This window comes from Phlebotomus papatasi, chromosome 3, assembly GCF_024763615.1.
Source record: "Phlebotomus papatasi isolate M1 chromosome 3, Ppap_2.1, whole genome shotgun sequence".
Classification (NCBI taxonomy): domain Eukaryota; kingdom Metazoa; phylum Arthropoda; class Insecta; order Diptera; family Psychodidae; genus Phlebotomus; species Phlebotomus papatasi.
This window is the reverse complement of record NC_077224.1, coordinates 10,466,923-10,488,039: the sequence shown is the minus strand read 5'-3', so window position 1 is coordinate 10,488,039 and position 21,117 is coordinate 10,466,923. Positions and strand designations below refer to the sequence as shown.

At 30.9% G+C, this 21,117-nt stretch overlaps 1 protein-coding gene across 3 annotated transcripts in view; it reads right to left on the bottom strand.

Annotated features, from left to right (window-relative positions):
* Positions 1 to 1,755: 1,755 nt before the first annotated feature.
* Positions 1,756 to 21,117, bottom strand: part of LOC129806670 (glutaredoxin domain-containing cysteine-rich protein CG31559-like) — a 71,534-nt gene continuing 52,172 nt past the window's right edge. For all 3 annotated transcript variants that reach the window (XM_055855435.1, XM_055855436.1, XM_055855434.1), the window contains 3 exons: positions 14,986 to 15,219; positions 7,026 to 7,091; positions 1,756 to 2,249 (listed from right to left, as the gene is read on the bottom strand). In XM_055855435.1, coding sequence (XP_055711410.1) covers positions 2,067 to 2,249; positions 7,026 to 7,091; positions 14,986 to 15,219 — 483 coding nt within the window. In that variant the 3' untranslated portion in view covers positions 1,756 to 2,066. The remainder of the gene's footprint in view (positions 2,250 to 7,025; positions 7,092 to 14,985; positions 15,220 to 21,117) is intronic.

The window sequence follows — 21,117 nt, the reverse complement described above, 5'->3', positions numbered from 1 at the left end:
CGGAATATTTGTATTGTGAAGAAACCGGTGAGCGTCTGGGATATAGGGCAGCTCAGAAAAACAACGATTTTTCCCAAAGCTTTCGGCTCAGTCTCCAAGCCTTCCAACTCTAATGATTGATGATGGTGGGATGGAGCACACAAAAGAAATTTGAAAATTTGAATCTCTAAACGTCCGTTTTGAAAAAAACTAGTATTCATTTGAACTTTGGACTAGTTCTCACAAAGAAAACCAAAAAGAGTGAAGCTAAAATATTGTAAACTGCCACAAAATTAGCAAAATATTAGAAATTAAAGTACAGTTCCCTCAAAATCCCATGCCCTGTGCATCCCTAGACCATATGACAAAGCAAGGAATTGTTAGATTTGAGTAAGTGGAAGAATTAATTTAAAAACAAAAAGAAAATAAAGAAATGCTCTTTCCCGCCCAGCCACTGAGGAAGGCTTGGAGACTGAGCCGAAAGCTTTGGGAAGAATCGTTGTTTTTCTGAGCTGCCCTATATCCCCGCGGCTACCGGTTTCTTCACAATGTAATTTAACTCTACAAAACAACTGTCGAACTCAAAAAAATAATTGAAGAGCCCAGCCTGACTTCCTTTAAAAATATATGCGAAAAATTGTATATCAATGTAGCCCTACAGCTCAAAATAGCCTCACTTTCCCATACAGGAAACATTTGGTAACCCAAAAAAATTACGAACAATCCTATTAAAACTGGAAATACGGGAAATTAGATAACTTGAATTATAACCCTTGGTTCCGTAATACAGTATAGAACGAAAAATTCAGTTAGGGGAGCACAGGGAGCACAGAAGTTAACCACCTACCGATTTTGGATTGTATTTTGTCCATGATTCAAAGACCTTTCAAATGAATCTAAATATACCCCAATCGGTTGAGAAATACGCTCTCTAGAGACTTTCTAACATTTGACCTTGAAAACCGGTAAAAGGAATAATCCAATGCAATTAGTGAATACAGAAACCTAATCTATGTACGCACGGTTGAAATTTGTTTCTCTAGGTTTCTGGACTAAAAGGTAAATAGCTTTCTATCTGTCATTACTGTGTCATTAATGTTCGAAAAATTCAAACAAAATCTAAAATTCGTTTATGTGGAAAACACAAGCGGTCAGTGGAATTCCTCAGTTCCTCGGTGATTAAGAAGAGATTTAATAATGGAACAGGAGTAGGAATAGGAATACTCCGAGTCTATTCGTTTTTTATTTATATTCTCTACAAAAAACCTAAAGACTGGTACATCTTGACGCGCGACATATTTCCAAATTCGTAATGCCTCCACGTGGACGAGACGAGAAGTAAAAATGTCTTTTCTTTGGCTATCGAAACCAATATTTGAATGTCTTTTTTCTTGGGGGAACCGTGACCGTAAGCGCTCGTAATATCTACAGTAGATTCTCATTAATTCGGGACTTTTAAAGATCGGGGTACTTTTTAATTCAAAATCACTAATTCGAAATAAGAATGGCACTCTGAAGCCCCTGAGGGATGGAACGTAGAGATTTCATGATACTGAAAAACAGATAGATTACATATTTCTCTCTCTTTGAAGTTCGAGCAATAAAATGATCTCACATAGAGATATGGTAAATTAAAATCTAAGGTATATACGAAAAAACAAGATCACCCGAAGAGATAGGAGAAAAATATAAAAATAGAGATTATAAATTGCGTTGAATGTCCATTAAAAGTTGGTGAGGTAATGGAAGAAATGAATAAAATAAATAGATCCGAAGTTTTTTTTTTGGTTAATATAATTTTACTGAATTTATTAAGCTGCATTTAACTTACATGTTGCTAATAAAATAATTCAGTGAACTAGAGACACAACTAATGCATCTTTCTTTCAACCTACCGTATTTTCTACTTAATTAACCACAATTTAGGAGACTTAAATTTTATTTACACATATAATGGTTTTTTTTCTCATTTCCTCTCATATTTTATACTTTTACTTCTTTTTGTCATCAAACGCAGTTACATCAATCGTACACGGTGATCATGGGCTTGCCACCATCATCGATATCTGATCAGCTGCATCAGTGTGTCAAGTGCTTTTGCAGAAATTGCAGAAGATTAAGCCGGATGAGTCGCAATTCATGCATTTCAGTGACACAAATTCTGCCGTGAAGTGATTCCGGTGAACGGATTTCTTGGAGCCGTTGCAGGAAGGACATGGGAGCAATCTGTAGCCGCCGCACATTTTGCAGGTGTAGCAAGGATCCAGGCACTGTAAGTTGAAAGATAAATTTTAAATTAACAATCATAGTTTTAATAAAAAATCCTGATAACTCAGAGAAACTGTGAATCTCAAAAAAGATATAATCCCTTTTAAAAGATTGGAAGAGTTTGTAGAATATCGTAAATTAAAAGATCAGTCCTTGGAAATTATAGCTATATGTAAAAGCCCAAACAGACTAAGGCTAATCCTCGAGAATATATCGCTTATAAAATTCGGCAGTAAAGAGTAAAGATTTATCTTGGATTGAGGCTTAGGGCCTTGACAGACCTGAGGATTAGCCGAGAGACGGCTTAGCATAATTATATTAGAAATAATGGTCAAACTACATTTCCGACATTTTTCACTAAGTTGTCTCTCGGCTTAAGTCGTAAGTGTGTCTAGGGCATTAGGATAATCGATTAGATAATCGATTAAACTATATGATTCCTCTCATACGATCTTTAGAATATGGGTTTAGCCCTAGTACCCGTTGGTTTTGAGTTTAGAAGCAATTACAAACTTGATTACTGACGTGTTTCAAAATTATGATTGATCGATTATACAATCCTAATATACTAATTTAAAAAAAAATACGGCTAAAAAAAATAAGGTAAGTTATGCCATATATGGGTAAACCTCAGATCTGAAGCCCATATTACAATATCCTGGATTAAATATCGAATAATTCGGCTTCAAATTTTCCCAAATATTTTTGAAATTAAGGACTTCTAGTGGCGATCGGGGTTTAATATCCTGAAGAGTTTCAGAGCTTAATTAAATCTTTTATTTTTGCAAATGGTTATAAGAATTTTAATATAATTAAAGTTACAAGATTATATAGATAGCAGTATAACAAAGAAGTTTTATTCATAAATTAGAAGATAAGGTCAGTTTTTAAACATCGCTAATTCTTGATCAATATAACATTGCAGTTAATTATTTAGATTTAAAGAGACTGTTTCTACTTATTAAAAATTCTATTATTACTTTGTTTGTTAACATTCTTTGTTATCTAGAAAGCTCCTTCTTATATTTAAAGATTTTTCAAATAATTATAAATAAAGAATAAATAAATAGATAAATAAGAAAATAAGTAAAAATGCAAGTTCTGGTTTAGACTGAGGTCTAAAGAAACCATAAAAACATAAATCTTTATCTTAATTGTGATGGTGAATTCAAATTAAATTAGAAAAAAAAATTCTTTAGAAAAAATTAAAGAAATTGTTCAATTTATTCTGATAATAAGAAGTTTAATGATTTATTATGAAAATTTCAGTATATATTCAGAACCTTACAGAAGTTTGATATATTTTTGTTTAAGGCGTAAAGGAATTTAACAATTTAAAAGATCTCTAATCGAAAAATACAGATTGCATTCTTAGATAAAGAAGACCTAAAGATTTAATTGAAATATACATTTTGTTCAATCAGGAAAATTTCATTCAATCGAAATTTTCATTATTTTCTTTCCAATCTAAATTGAATTTATTTTGATGCTTAAAAGAAGAAGAAGAGTTCAAAAAAAGAACGCTCATTCAAAATGTATGATGCAATACGTTTGAAAAAGGATGAGAAAAAACATTTTATTTTGAAACATTCATGATCTAAAAGGTTTGTCAGGAGCATTATTATATAAAAAAGAAATATTTTCCAAGAAAGATTAAAAGCTTCCAAATTCACCTAACGCGTCAGTCAAAAATTCCGTAGAATAAGTAAAAAAAAATAGTCAAATTCGGTTTTTTCATTTATCAATAAACGCTCCTATAAAAGCCGATAGAGCGTTTTCAACGATTTTATCAAGCTTCTTTTATGCTGTCAAAAAGGGAGACTTTAGAAAACTTTCGAAAATAGATCAGAATTTCAGATATTAGTTCGGCATTTGAATAAAATCGATAATAATCGGTTAGCCACCTTCTGTAGTCAAAACTTCCTTCAGTCCTAATCTTGTGAATATGACGGGTTAATGGCCAGTCTAAACCCAATTTCTTGCAACGGTTTATTTTTGATTTTTCGGTTTTGGTCCCAAGTGGGAAAATGAGGTAGCCCTAGGGGAAACAGCTTCTTTATATCCAAAATATTACGTAGTATGGCGAACAAATGGTGATATCGGTCACATGATTTCTTTATGATCTTAATTACTCAATTTTACTTTAGGATCGTTCAACACAATATCATTGATTTTTCGACGTTTTCTGAAATATTGACATCTTTTGGTTGTCTAGATCATTCCCAGCAGCGAAGATGCCTTACATAAGTTTTACATTATACTTCTAACACCTGTCACTTTTTTGAACCAAAAATGTTTCGATTTCTGTCCTTTGACTTTGACACTTATCATTTGAAAAATTGGCTGATTGGAGATACAGTGCCCGCTTTGTAATCCGGATGATTGGGAGACAATATGACAGATGTCCGCTTCGTAATCCGGATGGATTTTTTGAATTTGTTCAACGTCTTGCAAATATAATACAAGTTTTTTTTGTAGAATTAGCATTAAAGTTTTAAAGAAGCTTAAAAAGACATAATTAGAGAATTCTATGCTATTATACTTCATTTATTAAACAAAAACATCACAGGATAATTCATTTTCATTGCTGAATACACATGCAAACATGACCTCAAAATTATTTTAAATGTAACCGTCGTGAACTTGTCCGGATTACGGCGATCCGGATTAGATAGTTTCATTATTTAAGGTTCTAAAAATTGTAGAAAGCACCTTCAAAAAATAAATAACACTATAAGTATTTTGACAGTTCATTTTGGGCTATTTTATTGTAAAGTTTATTACATGTTAGCTCGGAAATTTAAAGAAATCAAACACTCCTCTTAATTTTCAGATTAAGAAAGCTTAAAGATTTAAGGTTTATAGATTTCTCATTCTGATTTAAAGCACTTCATCTTTTCCAATCCTGCTTTAAATTTTTCTATCTTTAAAAGTTTAAAAGCTGCTCCTGATAAGCTTAAAAATTCAAAAAATAAAATAAATCAATTTGACATTTCTATTTCACCTTTGAAATTGTGAAGTTTTGTTGCATTTTAGCTCGAAAGTTTAAAAAGAAATCAGACAGTTCACTCTGTTCTGAGATTATAAAAACTTAGACACAGAGCTTAATCCAAAATGAGAGATAAAAACCCACTTCATTTTAAGAATATTTTTTTGTCTTTTCTCGTGTGTTTGACAGCTGTCATCCGAATATCAGAAAGCTCTCTGAATGTACTAAACATACCGACCGTTTTTGGTCGTTTTTCTAGGGTAGGATACTCAACAAATTTGTCTTGGAAAAGAGCAAAAAATTAAAATTTAAACACTGAAAAATATATTACATGCATATTTTAAGAACTTCATAAAGTTTGATAGTAACATTGTACCGTTTAAAATTGTGTTAATTTTAATCCGGTCAATTTGACCGGGTCTTGGTAGGTTTAGTGTTAAGTTGTCAAAGTTAAAGATTTTCTATTCTGAGTTAAAGGCTAATAAAGCCGGTTCATTTATTTCAATCCTGCTTCAAAATTTTCCATGTTTAAAAGCTCCTTCTGACCAGTTTAAAAATTATAGAAGAATTAAATGAGTTTGACATTTCCATTTCAAAATCATTATTCTGAAGTTTGTTGCATTTTTCCTATAAGGACCTGAAGAAATTTGACACTCTTTTAAATTAAAGATCCTTATGAGAGAATACGTGTTAAGTTTGTAAAACCAGAGGCCCATCGAGCCTAATAAAAAGTGAAGATATTTTTCACTTTTCCTTGTAAATATTTTGCAGATATTGCACCGCGACTTAAACAAATTTGGTCGTAGTTCTTGTATTATTTCGGCGAGCATTATGAAATATGTATTTTTAGATAGCTTTTAATGCACAATTTCGAAATATATCAGACTGACAAGTTAATTCTCTTTAGGAAAAAACTTGCCAATAGTCTTCAGTGCATCTATGCAAAAACGTATGGAAAAATGAAATGTCGAGAGGCCCCTGGTAAAACCGATTAAAAATTCTTTAAAACTTTAATATTAATCTGAATCAAATATCAATGAATGATAAGAAATCGAACTTTTGAATATGGAATTAATCTGTCAAGACGGCGTTTCACCTTTTGATTGAAAAAAAACAAGGATTACAAAGAAGATTCACCTAACATTACTGAACTTTCGTGAATAAATCAACCTGCTTGAACATAATGGTTTCTGTTTGTCTCATAAATATAATTTTATGTCTTTACGATCTTCACGCGCCAATCCCGCGTTGTATTTACTCAAGAGCCGTTTAATTTTGATAATTTTTCTAGTATTCTTTATTAGAGTAATAGAATTTAAATCATTGCATTACTCTATGATGATATAAAGTTCATGAACAACAAAGAAATAAATTCGTTATGCAATTGGCCATATATCAGTTATACAATTAATTCGTAAATTTATTATATATTTATTTTAATTTGTTTTTAGGCAGTGAAAAATGCTTCTACATTTCACTATAATGAAATAAATTAAATTGAATGATACAATTTACAAAAAATCCGCTTTAAATGAATTATTGATTATCTTCAATGTGGTTTTAATTATTTCTAATTTGAAATCTAACTGTGTAAAACTTTTGTATTAAAAAAAACACTAAATTGCAGCATAAATTACAGTCCACCAAGAAGCATATTTGAATTTTTCCCTTCGTGGAAGAATTTTAATTAGACATTTGGAGAATAAAGAGAAACATATTTAACCATCTACATAAGTTTTTAGAGACAAGGAACGTCTTGAGATATACGATAAATTTTTCATTCCTTTACCTTATAGGCTTTCAGCATTTTCCTCAGTTCACCTTCTTCATTCAGTCGTTCAACGGTTTCTGCATTCTGGAAAATAAGAGAAAATAAAATATATATGTTATTCACATTGGTGAAACCAGTTGAAGATTGTGTCAACATATCGAGCATAATTTCTTCTCCATTGCATGCATAAAATGTCTCTCAAAACCACCTTTCGCTGAGATCATTTGAAGAGAGAAAAAAGAAGCCATTAACATTTCGATCAAACTATTTAGACGAACATTTTAATTTTATTTTAACGATCACAAATTTTTAATCGCCATGAAAAAAATATTTACATTTTAACCTACAATCGTTGAGTGACTCCTCAAAGATACATGTAAACTTATTGGTAGAAATCGAATTAAATTGTGGTGAGATTTTGGCCAAAGCGACATTTCGCAGAAACAATCAAATAAAATGGTTAAGAAATTTTTCGTTTCAAACAAAAAATTAATGTGATGAAATGTTAAATGGTTGACATAAAAAGAAAAAGTTCATTACCCTTTAATTCATTATATGAAAAGCTTGGGGGCATACATTTCAGTCGAAAGTTTAGAATTTTTTGTAGTAAATATTATAATAAAAGAAAATAAAAAAAATACTTGTAGATAACATGGTTTAATCCTTTAATCCAAGTTTCTAAATTATTTTAAATATTATTTTATTGAATTTAAGCGAAAGGCAAATAATGTCACGTACATGTTATTCCTATTGAATCTCCCTTTATAGACTCTCATCTAATTCAAATCCGAACTTATTTTTTACAAAAAAAAAAAGAAAATTTGTTTGTTTAATTGAAATTCAAAAAACTATAACTTTTTCTATAAAGAAAAATAATGAAAAATGCATTTAAAAAATTATATTTCAAATCTATTTTCGAATAATTTTTCAAATTAAAGCTGTTTAAAAGCGATGTAAGGCGATCCAGAAACAAATATTTCACAATAATGATACCAGGAATTAGTAGGGGAAAATACTCTCCCTTCGAACGTTCATGCCTTCGAATATTGTGAATTTTCTTTTATTTTTCCTAAGAGATTTTACTTAATTATCACATAATTATTAATAATTGATAATGAGCTAACTAATATTTAACAGAAATGTGTAAATCTCCTAAGAAAAGTAAAAGAAAATTCATATTATTCGAAGGCATGAATGTTCGAAGGGAGAATACTTTCCCCTACGTACAGCTTAAAAAGTCGAGTGAAACTTAAAGAATTCGTTTTAAGAGTACGTGCTTTCTATAAAACTCTTAAAACACTTCAAAGTGAATATAGCTTTTCACTGTTTGATTCGCAGGCCGATTAAGAACGGTAATACGGCGACGGTCATATAATTTGGGAAAATATGCAAAGTAATATGAATAGTAATAAAGCAATAAAATAATTTTCAAAAAGAAAATTAAACATTTAAACCAGGGGTGAGCAAGAACCGTTTGAAACCGAATAAACGTCAAAATAAGTTTGTCCAGGTAGCGTTTTGACCATTGACGTACAAGTTTCATTTGACATTTGTACGGTTTCAAATGATTCTTGCTCACCTCTGATTTAGACATTTCTCAGTGTTTCTAGAACTGACTATTTCGACTCTGCTGGATCGAAACCGAAAAACCAAATACAAAAAAAAATTCGACCATATTGTGTTTGAGCCGCTATGTTCGCAAGTGGAATTCTGCAAATATATGACAAATTTTTATGATAAATTCGTGAGCAAAGCAACATTAAAGCCCAAAGAACATCGAGTGGCCATTGTAAGATGCTCTATAAAACTCTTATTAACTTATAAAAATCGAATTTTCGAGTAGCTTTTCATAATTTTCTACATAAAAAATTGTTAATTTGTCAGATGACATTGTCTTACTCTAAGACGCACTTACAATAAACATTGAGCTGGGTTTGTGTCTTAGATAGAATTATATGATATTTTTCACAACAAATACTCAATTTATCATTTCTTGTATTTTTGACCAATTTCTTCTAGTTTGTGAAATTAGTGAATCTCAAGAATTGTAAATTTGGTTAATCGCAATAAAAATGCGTAAATAATGAAAAAAATCCGAGAAGCAAATATTAAGATAGGGTCGATAAGAAAAGATAGATTAATGAAAAAACATGATATTACTTGCACGTTATTAGCCATGTTAAATAAATTTCAATATTTTGACGAAATTGCCAACACTGAGAGAAATCTGAAAAAGTTAAAATAACATTCCGGAAATGTTAATTTTACCCTGCAGTATTGATCCGAAATCGGTGTAAATATTATGCTTTTTAGGTGTATTAGGGGTTAAAGTTACCCTTTTTCATATTAATTTTACCCTTTAAAAGGTGTAAAATTAACATTAAAAATGTTGATATATTTTTACACCTAAAAAGAAAGTGTTAAAATTATGAGGATAAAAAGTTAATCGCACCCCTGTTTTTGTATCAGTGAATATGTGTTCCCTGTCGAACAGATATTCCTTCGATCCTAGGTTAGCAAAAAATAAAATTTATAGGCTTTACATTTATAGGAATTTTATAGGCTTACGTGCACTTTTTAGACCAAGAAAATTTCAAGAAATAAAAATTCACATCACTTTATTCTCAAATATTCACATTTGTTTATCTAACTCTTTCACTCGAAATTTAATCTAAATTGCTTTTTTGTGATGTTCAAAAGAAGAAGAAGAAGAAGAGTGCGAAAGAATGACATAAACATTTGCATAATATTTGTGGAGGAAACGGACGTGGATACCAATTTCATAAAACTTTCCGGGTCTAAAATGTATTCCGCCATATTTTTAGAAATTAAATATTTCTTGATCTAGTTTTAGTACTTTTTTTTTTAGTACATTACATGAAATAATACAGAGCACTATATGGAATAATTTTAGGAGATTAAAGATATATTTCTTGATCTATCTTTAGTACTTTACATACAGGTTTCATCTTATCTCTTTGTACTAAAAGTCTGTAACTCTTTTGACAGGTTCGAAAAATTTATAAATTTATTTAGAAAGGGAAAATAGTTCTTTTTCTAATTTATTGTGAGAAAACTTTTGCAAACTTATAAAATTAAAATTTCCCCAAAAATTTTGTAAAGTACTAAAAGCGATTTTGTTTAGATGTCATAAAGAATCAAAATGACTGACTATATATTTTTAAACTTACTTGAAAAATAAGTGTCCTGTGTTAATATAGCTTACTATAACGATTAAGTGTTGATCCAACGAAAAATAAATACATGAGTATTGAAATTTTTTTTAGTACATGACTGCTCTTATGGGGTTCTTTGTTTTTGACTTTTCTTTGTGTTACTTTCTGTGACGACTGTTTTTCCCAGTCATCGTCGTGTTCTAAAGCCATTAAACAGCCATAAGAGGAACCAATCCAAATAAAAGTCAATTATGCAGAAGCACATGAGAACAGATATGTACTAAAAAAAATGTAAAGAGAAATATTTCCAAAAATGAAAAGGAGAAATCTTTCTCTTGGACATTTATTTTTAGTACATGACTGTTCTCATGTGCTTCCACGTAATCGACTTTTCTTTGTGTTGGTGCCTTTCGCGACTGTTTTTCCTAGTTCTCGCCGTTTTCTAAAACCACAAAGCAGCCATAACAAGAACCAACCCAAATAAAATTCCATTGCGCAGAAGCACATGAGAACAGACATGTACTAAAAAATGTAAAGAAAAATATTTCCAAAAATAAAAAGGAGAAATATTTCTCTTGGACATTTATTTTTAGTACATGACTGTTCTCATGTGCTTCCACGTAATCGACTTTTTTTGTGTTGATTCCTGTCACGACGGTTTTTCTCAGTTCTCGCCGTGTTCTAAACCACCAAGCAGCCATAACAGAAATCAACCCATAGAAAAGTCCATAACGCGGAAGCACATAAGAACAGACATGTACTAAAAAATTCAGGAGAAAGATTTTCCCTTTTATTTGTCATTGGAATAGTGATGCATTGGAAAGTTCGTAAAACCTTATGAATAATTCAGTACTAAAACAGACTTTCCATTCCTCACGTCAATTCGTAAAGTTTTCAAGGAATCTTGAGAAAACTATTTAAATTTATTATTAGAAAATTTGAACAAATATATTTCATTTCTAAATTGTTACAAAACAGCCCAATTATATTATTAAAGTCTCTCATGTCAGCGTTATATAAATGAAAATTCTAACAAATATCTTCTCTTTCATGCTTGATTGATAGAAGCAAAGTCATCCACGTAAAAGAAAATGCCAAGGATAATTTTAAAAAGTTTAAAATGAAAAGTTGTTATTGTAGTTTTTCCCTCTCAAATGATACTGGGATTTAGAAATATGGATTGTGATGTACCGTGGTGGTGATTTCTTGCAAAATTGCACCCTAGAGCAAAAATATTCTGTCGCGATTCCGCAATAAGTCTTTCAGGTCTTTAGTAAGGTGTTAGATTGACCAGGAATTTTTTTCTTATTTGACTTTATAACACTTAATGTCTCACTGCATTTAATGTCTCAATAAATTTGCCTTCCGGTATTGCGTTTTTGCTGGATGGTACATAAATTCACTGAAGAGAAGAAATTCAAATGTAAAGTGCGGAAAAATTGCACCGGGACATTTTACTTACTTTCGCATTTTATTTCACGGATTTATCGCTTATTGCGTATATTTTTTGCATAGTTTGGTTATAAAAGAGGAATTATTGATTTTTCTTTAGCCGGTAAATTGAACGAATTACGTAAGTAAATATTGCAACAAAAGTAAACATTTTGTATCTTTGGGTTTTTTTTCTGAATCTAAAAAAGAAAACAAAACTTCCAGTGTTCACAATCATTAACTTTAAAATTTTTTGGTTAGATTTATGTGAACGGATTTGCTGTTATCTTAAAGATAATAAATCACTTTTTCGGAACTGTCTTGAAATTTTAATTGGATTTTCAGATAGAAAGAAATATAAAGTATATTTTACAATTTTTCACAACAATTTCGAGTATTAATAGCTACTGTGCACTTTCTTCTTTGAGCGAAGTTTAGATGGTAAAAGTGCAACCCAGACACGATCTATTTTAATGAGATTTTCAAAAAGATATTAAATCGAAATCCAAATGAAAAGATCTTTATATTTTTTCTCCTTCACTCAACAATTCCAGTCACACAATCCAGCCACTTTCTTTGACTCTTGTGCCAACTCCATTTGAATATGAATTCAAATTAATTTTGTGAATAGTTTTTTTTTATATTTCTTATGTGAATCCCCCATCATCATTAACCCCATCTCCTGGATCTGTTCCATACCACAATTCAATGCATCTAGCGTTCATCTAACTTTGAACTACGTGTGCGATTTTTTTATGCAGCACAAAAGAACAAGTGAGGTAAAAGGTAAAAATAAATGGAAAAATGGAGGGAAAACAACTTATAGTATTTGTCGCGAAAAATACGCTCCAAGATTAATTGATAAATTATACGGTGTTTGGTGTGAGAGAAAAAGAGTAGAAAAATAAAAACAAACATGAAAGTTTTATTTCTTGCAATTTTGTTGCTGTTTTAGAAAATCGTGATCACTTTTACAAGCTCCACGATGGACAGAGGCTTCTTCAGATGAAGATCGCCAAGATCTATCGTCACAACATTGATACTCGCATTGCACTTTCGGAATAAAACACGGAATAAATTCAATGCTCTCATTTGTCCAAAGAAGCATTTTCTTCTTCATATTGCCTTGGAAAAATCTTTAAGTAGTGGTCCTTAAAGGTAGAGTAGGTCATTATTATTTAATTTTAGGTTTTTTTATTTATTCTGTTTTTATTTTTTTAAATTCTTTTTTACATTTTATTTAAATTCACAAATGATCGCGAGAACGTTTTGAAACTGTAATTACTCAAAATTTTAAGGTAAGATCGACATACATAAAGTGCCATTAGGGAAAAATTTCAGGCTTCGCACACACTCTGGCTTCGTACACTTCATATTTTTCCCCATATTCCTTTAATGGATCTGACCTAGTGGCAATGTATCTTAATAGCCAGTCTTAAATCCCACATTTCCTAAACAAATTAGGTCAGATTTGGTCAGATTCAATAGAAGAGGAAAAATATTAATTAAGTATTCGAAGCCAGAGTGTGTGCAAAGCTTGAAAGCTTTCCTCTACTCTGTAACTAACTTCACAACGCATACATAGTAATCAAACATCTTTAAGACTTCTCAAATATTAAAGCTGCTTACAAGAACCTCTTAAACCTTTAACTAATGAAAATTTTGAAAAGAATTTGTGAAATAAAAGCATTAACACTTAATTTTAATTTTTTAATTCTTTTTACTCATTATCATTTAAAAACTTAAAGGATTGACGTCAGAAGCCTGTTATACTGGGTGTTTCATGACAGCTGTCATTCTACCCTGATTGACAGAGCTGTCATAAAAATTTCCTAGGCGCCAGGTTACATTGTTTGAGGCTTAAACTGTAAATTAGCAAATTGAGTAACAGGTTATTCAGTAGGGCAGACTGAGGCAAAAAGTCGCAAATCGAAAAATTCAAAATTCAATATCTTCCAAGGTAAAAAAGATAGCGGCTCAAATTTTTTTCTATAGATAGCCTCCATAGACCTTCTTCAATGTCGTAAGTTTCTTAGAATTAGAACAAAGAATTTAGAAAATAAAAAGTATCGATATTTTTAGTTCTATTTTTGAAATATTTTCCTTGAAGAAAATAACAATTATTACCTACTTATTTCCCAAAATTAATGCATTGGTGAATATTTTCTAAATAATTTGGATTCTTTGAATACGAATCCGCTGTCTATTTTAGAATTTCACAAAAGTTTTTTTCTCCAGAAATCCTTTTATTAAAATTGGCCACTTGGGGTAAAAAGTAACAAATGGTATAGAGCAAAAAGTAACAAAAAGCGAAGCAATTTCTGATGTCTCACGGTTTAAAGAAACGTCATTACGATGTCTCGCCGCTTGTTGTTTGCATAGGTCAAACGATTTGCAGTCTTTTGTGTGTGTTTTTTTTTTTCTAAAATATCTTGAAAAGCGCTTTTCTCGTTTTCTCACTTTTCTCGCAGAGAAAACGGTGTTTTACAAAGATGTAGATGAATAAATTTTCTATGAAAATATGTCCTCTAGGTATTTTTTCAAATTTACGGAAGTGCGTAATGAAGCGAATCAAAATATGATAATACCCAATGTCTGGTACTATTTGCCCCAGCATTTTTGAGAAAAACCTTTCCTTACCTTTTAGAAATTGGCTCGATAAACGTATTTCCTTACAAAATAGAGGAAAATTACTTTCACAAATTTGTAGAGCGGTAAATTTCCTATAAAACTGCGCTAATTAGAAATTTCTGAAGCGCTCGAGTATCTTGGGAGAAAATTAAATATCCGTTTTGTTACTTTTTGGCCCAGTCTCCTCTAAGCTTATAGAATAAGCAAGAAAACGATATTTTTGGTAAAATTCAATTTTATTTATGAAGAGAACGCTGATAAAAGTCGATAAAGCTTTATCAAAGATTATCCAACATTTTTATCCCTAAAATAGAGTCTCTCGAAAATGATGTATCATATAGGCCATACTTTGTTTAAGATATTAGTTCATCATTTGAGTAAAATGAGTAAAATTGCAAGTCTGTGAACTATCTCTTAGGGTGCAACTATCTTAAGTCATGTAGGGGAATTCTGCAATAGTATGACAAAAAATCGTATAGTTCTATCTAAGACACAAACCCAGCTCAATGTTTATTGTAATTCCGTCTTATTTTTTCAATATTTTCATTTTTTTTCTATCATAATATCTCAAAATAAATGAAAATTAAACTTAATAATTGTAAATTTGCCAAGAATAGCGTTAAAACTGCACAAAATCAAAAGAAATCGCTAATTTTTTTTCCTGTGACGGTAACATTTTGACGGTTAATGTAATTCAGCCCTAAATATGGTCTAATCCAAAATACAAAAAGTTCACTCACCCCAATATGTTGACCGTCGACAAACAGCTGTGGAACATCAATATTATCACATTGCATTCGATCTTTGATCTCCTGCTGATATTCGGTGCTCATAAAGACATCTCGCTCCTCAAATTTAACCAAAAGCGTCCGCAGAATTTGTTTCAAGCAATTACACTTGGCATATGTTTCCCGAACAATTCCCATGCTGGTTGTGTACAGGACCACCTTCCCGGCATCTTTCTCTTTGTAGTTCTGCAGAGGAGGAACAAAACACAAAAAAAAATCCATAAGATTTCAATTGAATAGACAATTATAAATTTAGTGCTATCTCAATAATTCATCCGTAATGATCTTAAAATTTGCCAGAATAACTTCAATTTTATCTGACTCTAAATGAGTTTTTTTTCTTGTTTTTGCACCCAACCAGGTGAATTATATCTTCTTTTTTTTGCGTAACTGTTCCAGAAGCAGATTCCATGGCCTGTAGCATAGATTAAAGATAATAACATCAAGAATATTACGGTGCTGCCGAAAAATCTCAACCATAATATGCTCGAAAAAAGACATTAAATTGGTTCACAGATGTTATTGTTTTTTTAATGGTTTTTTAGAAAAAAAAATTGCAGGTAATGTTTCAGCAATATAGAAATAGATATGCTTTCGTTCATGCTCATTTAATTTTCTCTTATGTTCCAACATAACTTTGATAATCACGTTTATGAGAAAAGAGTAAAGTTTATTATAAGTTGCAATAAATCTTCAACAAAAGTCATGCTTTATTTATGTTTAGTAATAAAATGAATTCTAATGGAATTCACACACTAAATTCCACGTTGTTGATATGAAAAACTGCGTGTAAAGACTGCATAAATTCACTGGAAAACTATGATTTTTCCACTTTGAATTGGGTTATTATCAATAAGCTCCTTAATCCTTAGGTAAATTTTTAAATTAATAAATTAAAGCATTAAGACATACTCGTCGTAAAATATTCTAAATTTACAATAATTCTGTCAAAAAATTGAAAAATTGATTCTGAGATAAATGGCATTGGTTTTAGAAAATTGATTTTCCAACCACATAATGGTATTTAGAATATTTTTTAGCCTATTTCCAGACATTATGATATTTTTTGAACCACATTGTGGTATTAAGATTAAGATGAATTTGTTTCCCTTGAAACGGTAATAATTCTAGAATACTTTTAATAAATTTCTGAAGAGTTTTGTAATTTATTTTAAGAACATATTTCACTGAATTTCAGAAATATTTGTTACTTAGAACACTATTGGTAGCAATAATTTTAAAAAACCCATACCCTAGTAGGAAAAAATTGAAGTAATAAAATCAATTCTAAGACTTTTATGAGGTAAATCTCACATTTTTCTACAATCAAGCTTAGACCACACTAAAATCAATATTAATATGCCTCTAAATCAATCCCATAATGTTCTAAAATGAATACCACTAATTTCTAACATGTGAATAAATCACAAAAAGATCAATAAACAATCAGTATTATTATGTACTAAAATGTATCCCACAACAGGCTAAAATCAATATCACTATGCTCTAAATTAATCCCATGATTTACATTATAATCAATCCCATTATTTTTCAAAATATATTATACTATTATATGTTCGGAAAAACCATTGTATATGTTCTTCAAAGCCACGATGTTCGAGAAATCAATCATAAAATATCATAAAAATAATCTCATGATACGCTAAAAATCAATACAAGTGTATCTTAATTGAATCCCAACATGTACTAAAAATCAATACCACTACCTTCTAAAATTAATCCTATTATTTGCAATCGGTCTCATTATGTACTATCAATACCACGATCGTCCGGAAATCAATCATAAAATTATACTAAAAATAATCTAATTATGTGCTAAGAATTAATAGAATTATGTTCTAAAATAAATCCTATAATGTGCAAAAATCAGTACCACTAAAACTTAAAATCAATTCTATGATTTACTAATAATGAATCCCACAATGTTCTAAAATTTTTATGTTTTAAAAAGCTAATCCATTGTATTATATCGATGCCACGATGTATAAGAAATCAATCCCAAAACGATGTACAACGATGTACAAAGACTGATTACAATTATATGTTCTAAAGTGAATTCCAAAATGTGCTAAAATCAATCCTACTACGCTCTAAAACCAATCCCATTGTTTTTCCAGAACTTGTTTTACAATGTTCTGAAAAGCTATTCCATTATGTTCTATCAATGCCACGGTATTCCACACTGAGAGAAATCTGAAAAAGTTAAAATAACATTCCGGAAATGTTAATTTTACCCTGCATTGATTCGAAATCGGTGTAAATGTTATGCTTTTAAGGTGTTTTAGGGGTTAAAGTTACCCTTTCCATGTTAATTTTACCCTAAAAATTTTACACCTAAAAGGTGTTAAAGCTTTGAGGAAAAAAGTAAATCGCATCCCCGTTTTTTGCTCAGTGCAGAAACTAATCCTAAAATATTCTTAAAATATTCTCACAATGTGCTAAAAATCACCATAATTATGTTCTAAATTGCATCCTGCATTGTTCTAAAAGCAATATTACTATGCTTTAAAATCAAATCCACGATTTATTATTATAATCAATCTAATTACTTCTTAGAATTTGTTATAAAATGTTCTGAAAATCTATTCCATTTTATTTTATCAGTGCCACAATGTTTCAGAAATAAATCCCAAAATATTCTCACGGTGTGCTAAAAATCAATACAATTATGTTCTAAAATGAATCTCATAATGGGCTAAAATCAATCCCATTTTATAAATTAAATTACACTATGTTGTGAAAAGCTATTCCATTATTTGCTATCAATGCCACATTATTCCGGAAATCAGTCACAAAATGTTCTAAAAATAATCTCACGGTATGCTAAGGATAAATACAATTATGTTCTAAAAATAATCCCACAATAGGCTACAATCAATACCACTGCGCCCTAAAAATTAATCCTATAACTTGCAATCAATACCATTATTTTCTAAAATGTATTTCATTTGTTTTAAAAAGATCTCCTATCAATACCAAAGTATTTTTTAAATTTATTATAAAATATTCTAAAAAAAAAAATCACATAACGTAAAGTGCTAAAAATTAATACTATTATGTTGTAAAATGAATCCCACAGTACCAATATGCTAAAAAATCAATACCACAGTATAGTGTAATTAATCTCACATTATATTAAAATATTAAAATCAATACCAAACCACGACTAACACAAAAAATTGTGGTACGCTGAGAGAAATCCGAAAAAAGTTAAAATAACATTCTGGAAATGTTAATTTTATCCTGCAGTATTGATTCGAAATCGGTGTAAATAATACCCTTTTTAGGTGTAAAAATAACATTAAAAATGTTGATATATTTTTACACCTAAAAAGTGTTAAAGTTAGGAGGAAAAAATGTTAATCGTACCCTCTTTTTTTCTCAGTGTATGACTTGCAATCAATCCCATTATTTTCTAAAGTTAATTTCATTTGTTTTAAAAGGTCTCCTATCAATACCACAGTATTTTTTAAACTGATTACAAAATATTCATAAAAAATAATCACAAAACGGAAAGTGCTAAAAATCAATACTATTGTGTTGTAAAATGAATCCCACAATACCAATATGCCAAAAAATCAATACCACTATGCCATAAAGTTACCCATATGATTTACTAATAAAATAAACCTTATTATACTCCAAAATTTATCCCATAAAATTCAATTCAGTTCAAAAAATCAATACCACAATATAGTGTAATTAATCCCACATTATTTTAAAATATTAAAATCATTACCAAACCACGACTAACAAAAAAATTGTGGTATTGATTCGATGAACAAAAATTAGGGGAAAGTACTCTCCCTTCGAACGTTCATGCCTTCGAATAATATGAATTTTTTTCACTTTTCCTAACAGACTTACACATAATTATCACATAATTATAAATAATTGTTAATACTCTAACTAATATTTAATAAAAATATGTGAGACTCTTAGGAAAACTGAAAGAAAACTCACATTATTCGAAGGCATGAACGTTCGAAGGGAGAGTACTCCCCTACTGAATTTCTATCTAAAAATGCTTTAAAATAAAATACATTTTCGGGGCAATTCCTTTCAGATGGTCTCTAATAAAAAAAATAAAAAAAAACTACCAAAGCCTCTGGGAACCCTTCTAGTCCAATAAATTTTGAAAAACTATTGATTTTCATGATTTTTCATGCTACTGCTTTTTTGGTGTTTTTTTCTTGTATTATCCATTTTTGTTGATTAATTTCTTTTTTTTTTTTTGAGCTTTCAAGCACTCCAGGAAGCGTATTCCTTAACCGACTTCAACAAAATTGGTTTTGTTGGAAAGGTCTTTGAATTCTCTTCAAGTTTAAAACAAGCTAAACTTTTATATTGCAATAAAATTTGAATTCCTATATCACATATCACCTTGAGAGCAATCTGACAAATGCGACAAATATTAGGTGAGATTCTTAACAAAATCTCACCTACTATAATCCTAACAAAATTTCATGTCGTCCGATCGACCTCAAATTTGGCCAAAATGTGTTTCGCCACTTCCTGATTCCGAATATATATGTGGCTAAGTTACGTTCCCGGCCGGCCGGCCGGCCGGCCGCTCTTTGGAGCTTAATAGCTCCTAAACTAAAAAAGATATCGACTTGCGGTTTTCGGCAAAGGTTATATATCGGGTGAAAATTGCAACTTGGTGCATAGACCCCCCACCCCCCACCCCTCCTTCCGCCATTTTGAAGACCCCCCTTTTTTTGTTTTCTCAATAGCTCCGCCCCTATGGCATTCAGCGGACTCAAATTTTAGTATGTTATAGCTGGGCCTTAGAGCTTTCCATCAATACCAAACTTAAGGTCCCCCGACCCCCCCGACCCGAGCTATAAGGGTCCAAAAAAAATTTCTTAAAATGGCCATAACTCCGGTTCTAATTGTCAGAATTTAAAAAGTGAGGGCTTTTTGGAAAGCTCTCGTGAAATGCCACTTCCCCTTCTAACATCGCAAGTTCATAAAACCACCGCTAGGGGCGCTTTTTTTAAAAAGAAAATTTTTAAATCTTAAAAGTTAAATAACTCAAAAATTCCATTGTGCATCGGGCTGAAAATTTAGTATGTTGTAGCCGTTGATTATACCTATCAAACAAAAAAAACCTTAAGTCAATCTAAAACCCCTGACCCGAGCTATAAGGGGTCAAAGTTCGAACATTGACCGGCCTCTATCTCCGGTTCTAATTAACATAGCGACCTAAATTTTACCTTTTTGGTTTCGTCTCGATGAGCACTTTCAGATGGAAGTTCAAAAAGTCACCACAGGTGGCGCTGTGATAGCGTCAAAATTCATCGAAATTCAAAGTCACTTTTCTCAAAAACGGCATTGTGCAAGTTAATGAAATTTTAGTATGTTGTAGTCCAGTCTAGGACGTTTCCAAAATGGTGCGTATGCGCACTGTGGTTAAAACAGAACCGGAGATATGAGGGGTCAAAGTTCAAAAAATTCAAAAAATCATATCTCCGGTTCTATGTGACCGATTTTGATGAATGAGGGCTTAAACGAAAGATCTCACCAAATGCTACAACTTTCTAAAATATTTGAACTTCGTGGGACCAACACCAGGGGCGCCACAGTCGAAAAACCAATTTCAATATCACATAACCTCAATTATCTCGACTGTCGCTGAACCGATTTTGATTATTACTTCAACATAATTGTAGAGGACATTTGTCTCTACATTTCGTCCATACATCATTTTCCGCTCAGACTACGCCATCACTCCGATTTTGCCGTTTAAGTGTGAAAAAAATGATTTTTCCCATAAAAACGCTTTGAAATCACTCAGATGCCAATTTGACTGCCTCTACTCCACCAAGACACTTAAAATAGGGTTTTAAATGGAAAGTCCCACAAAATACAACAATTCTTTGATATAGTTGAAGTTCAACAAATGACTACTTGGGGCACTCTGGATGAAAAAACGAGTTAAGAAACAAAAAACCTCGCTTATCTTGGCTTCTGAGTAATCGATGAGATCATGTTCTATGGGAAAATTATAGAGAACATTCTGGTCTACATTTCACCCATATAACACTTTTCTGCCAGTTC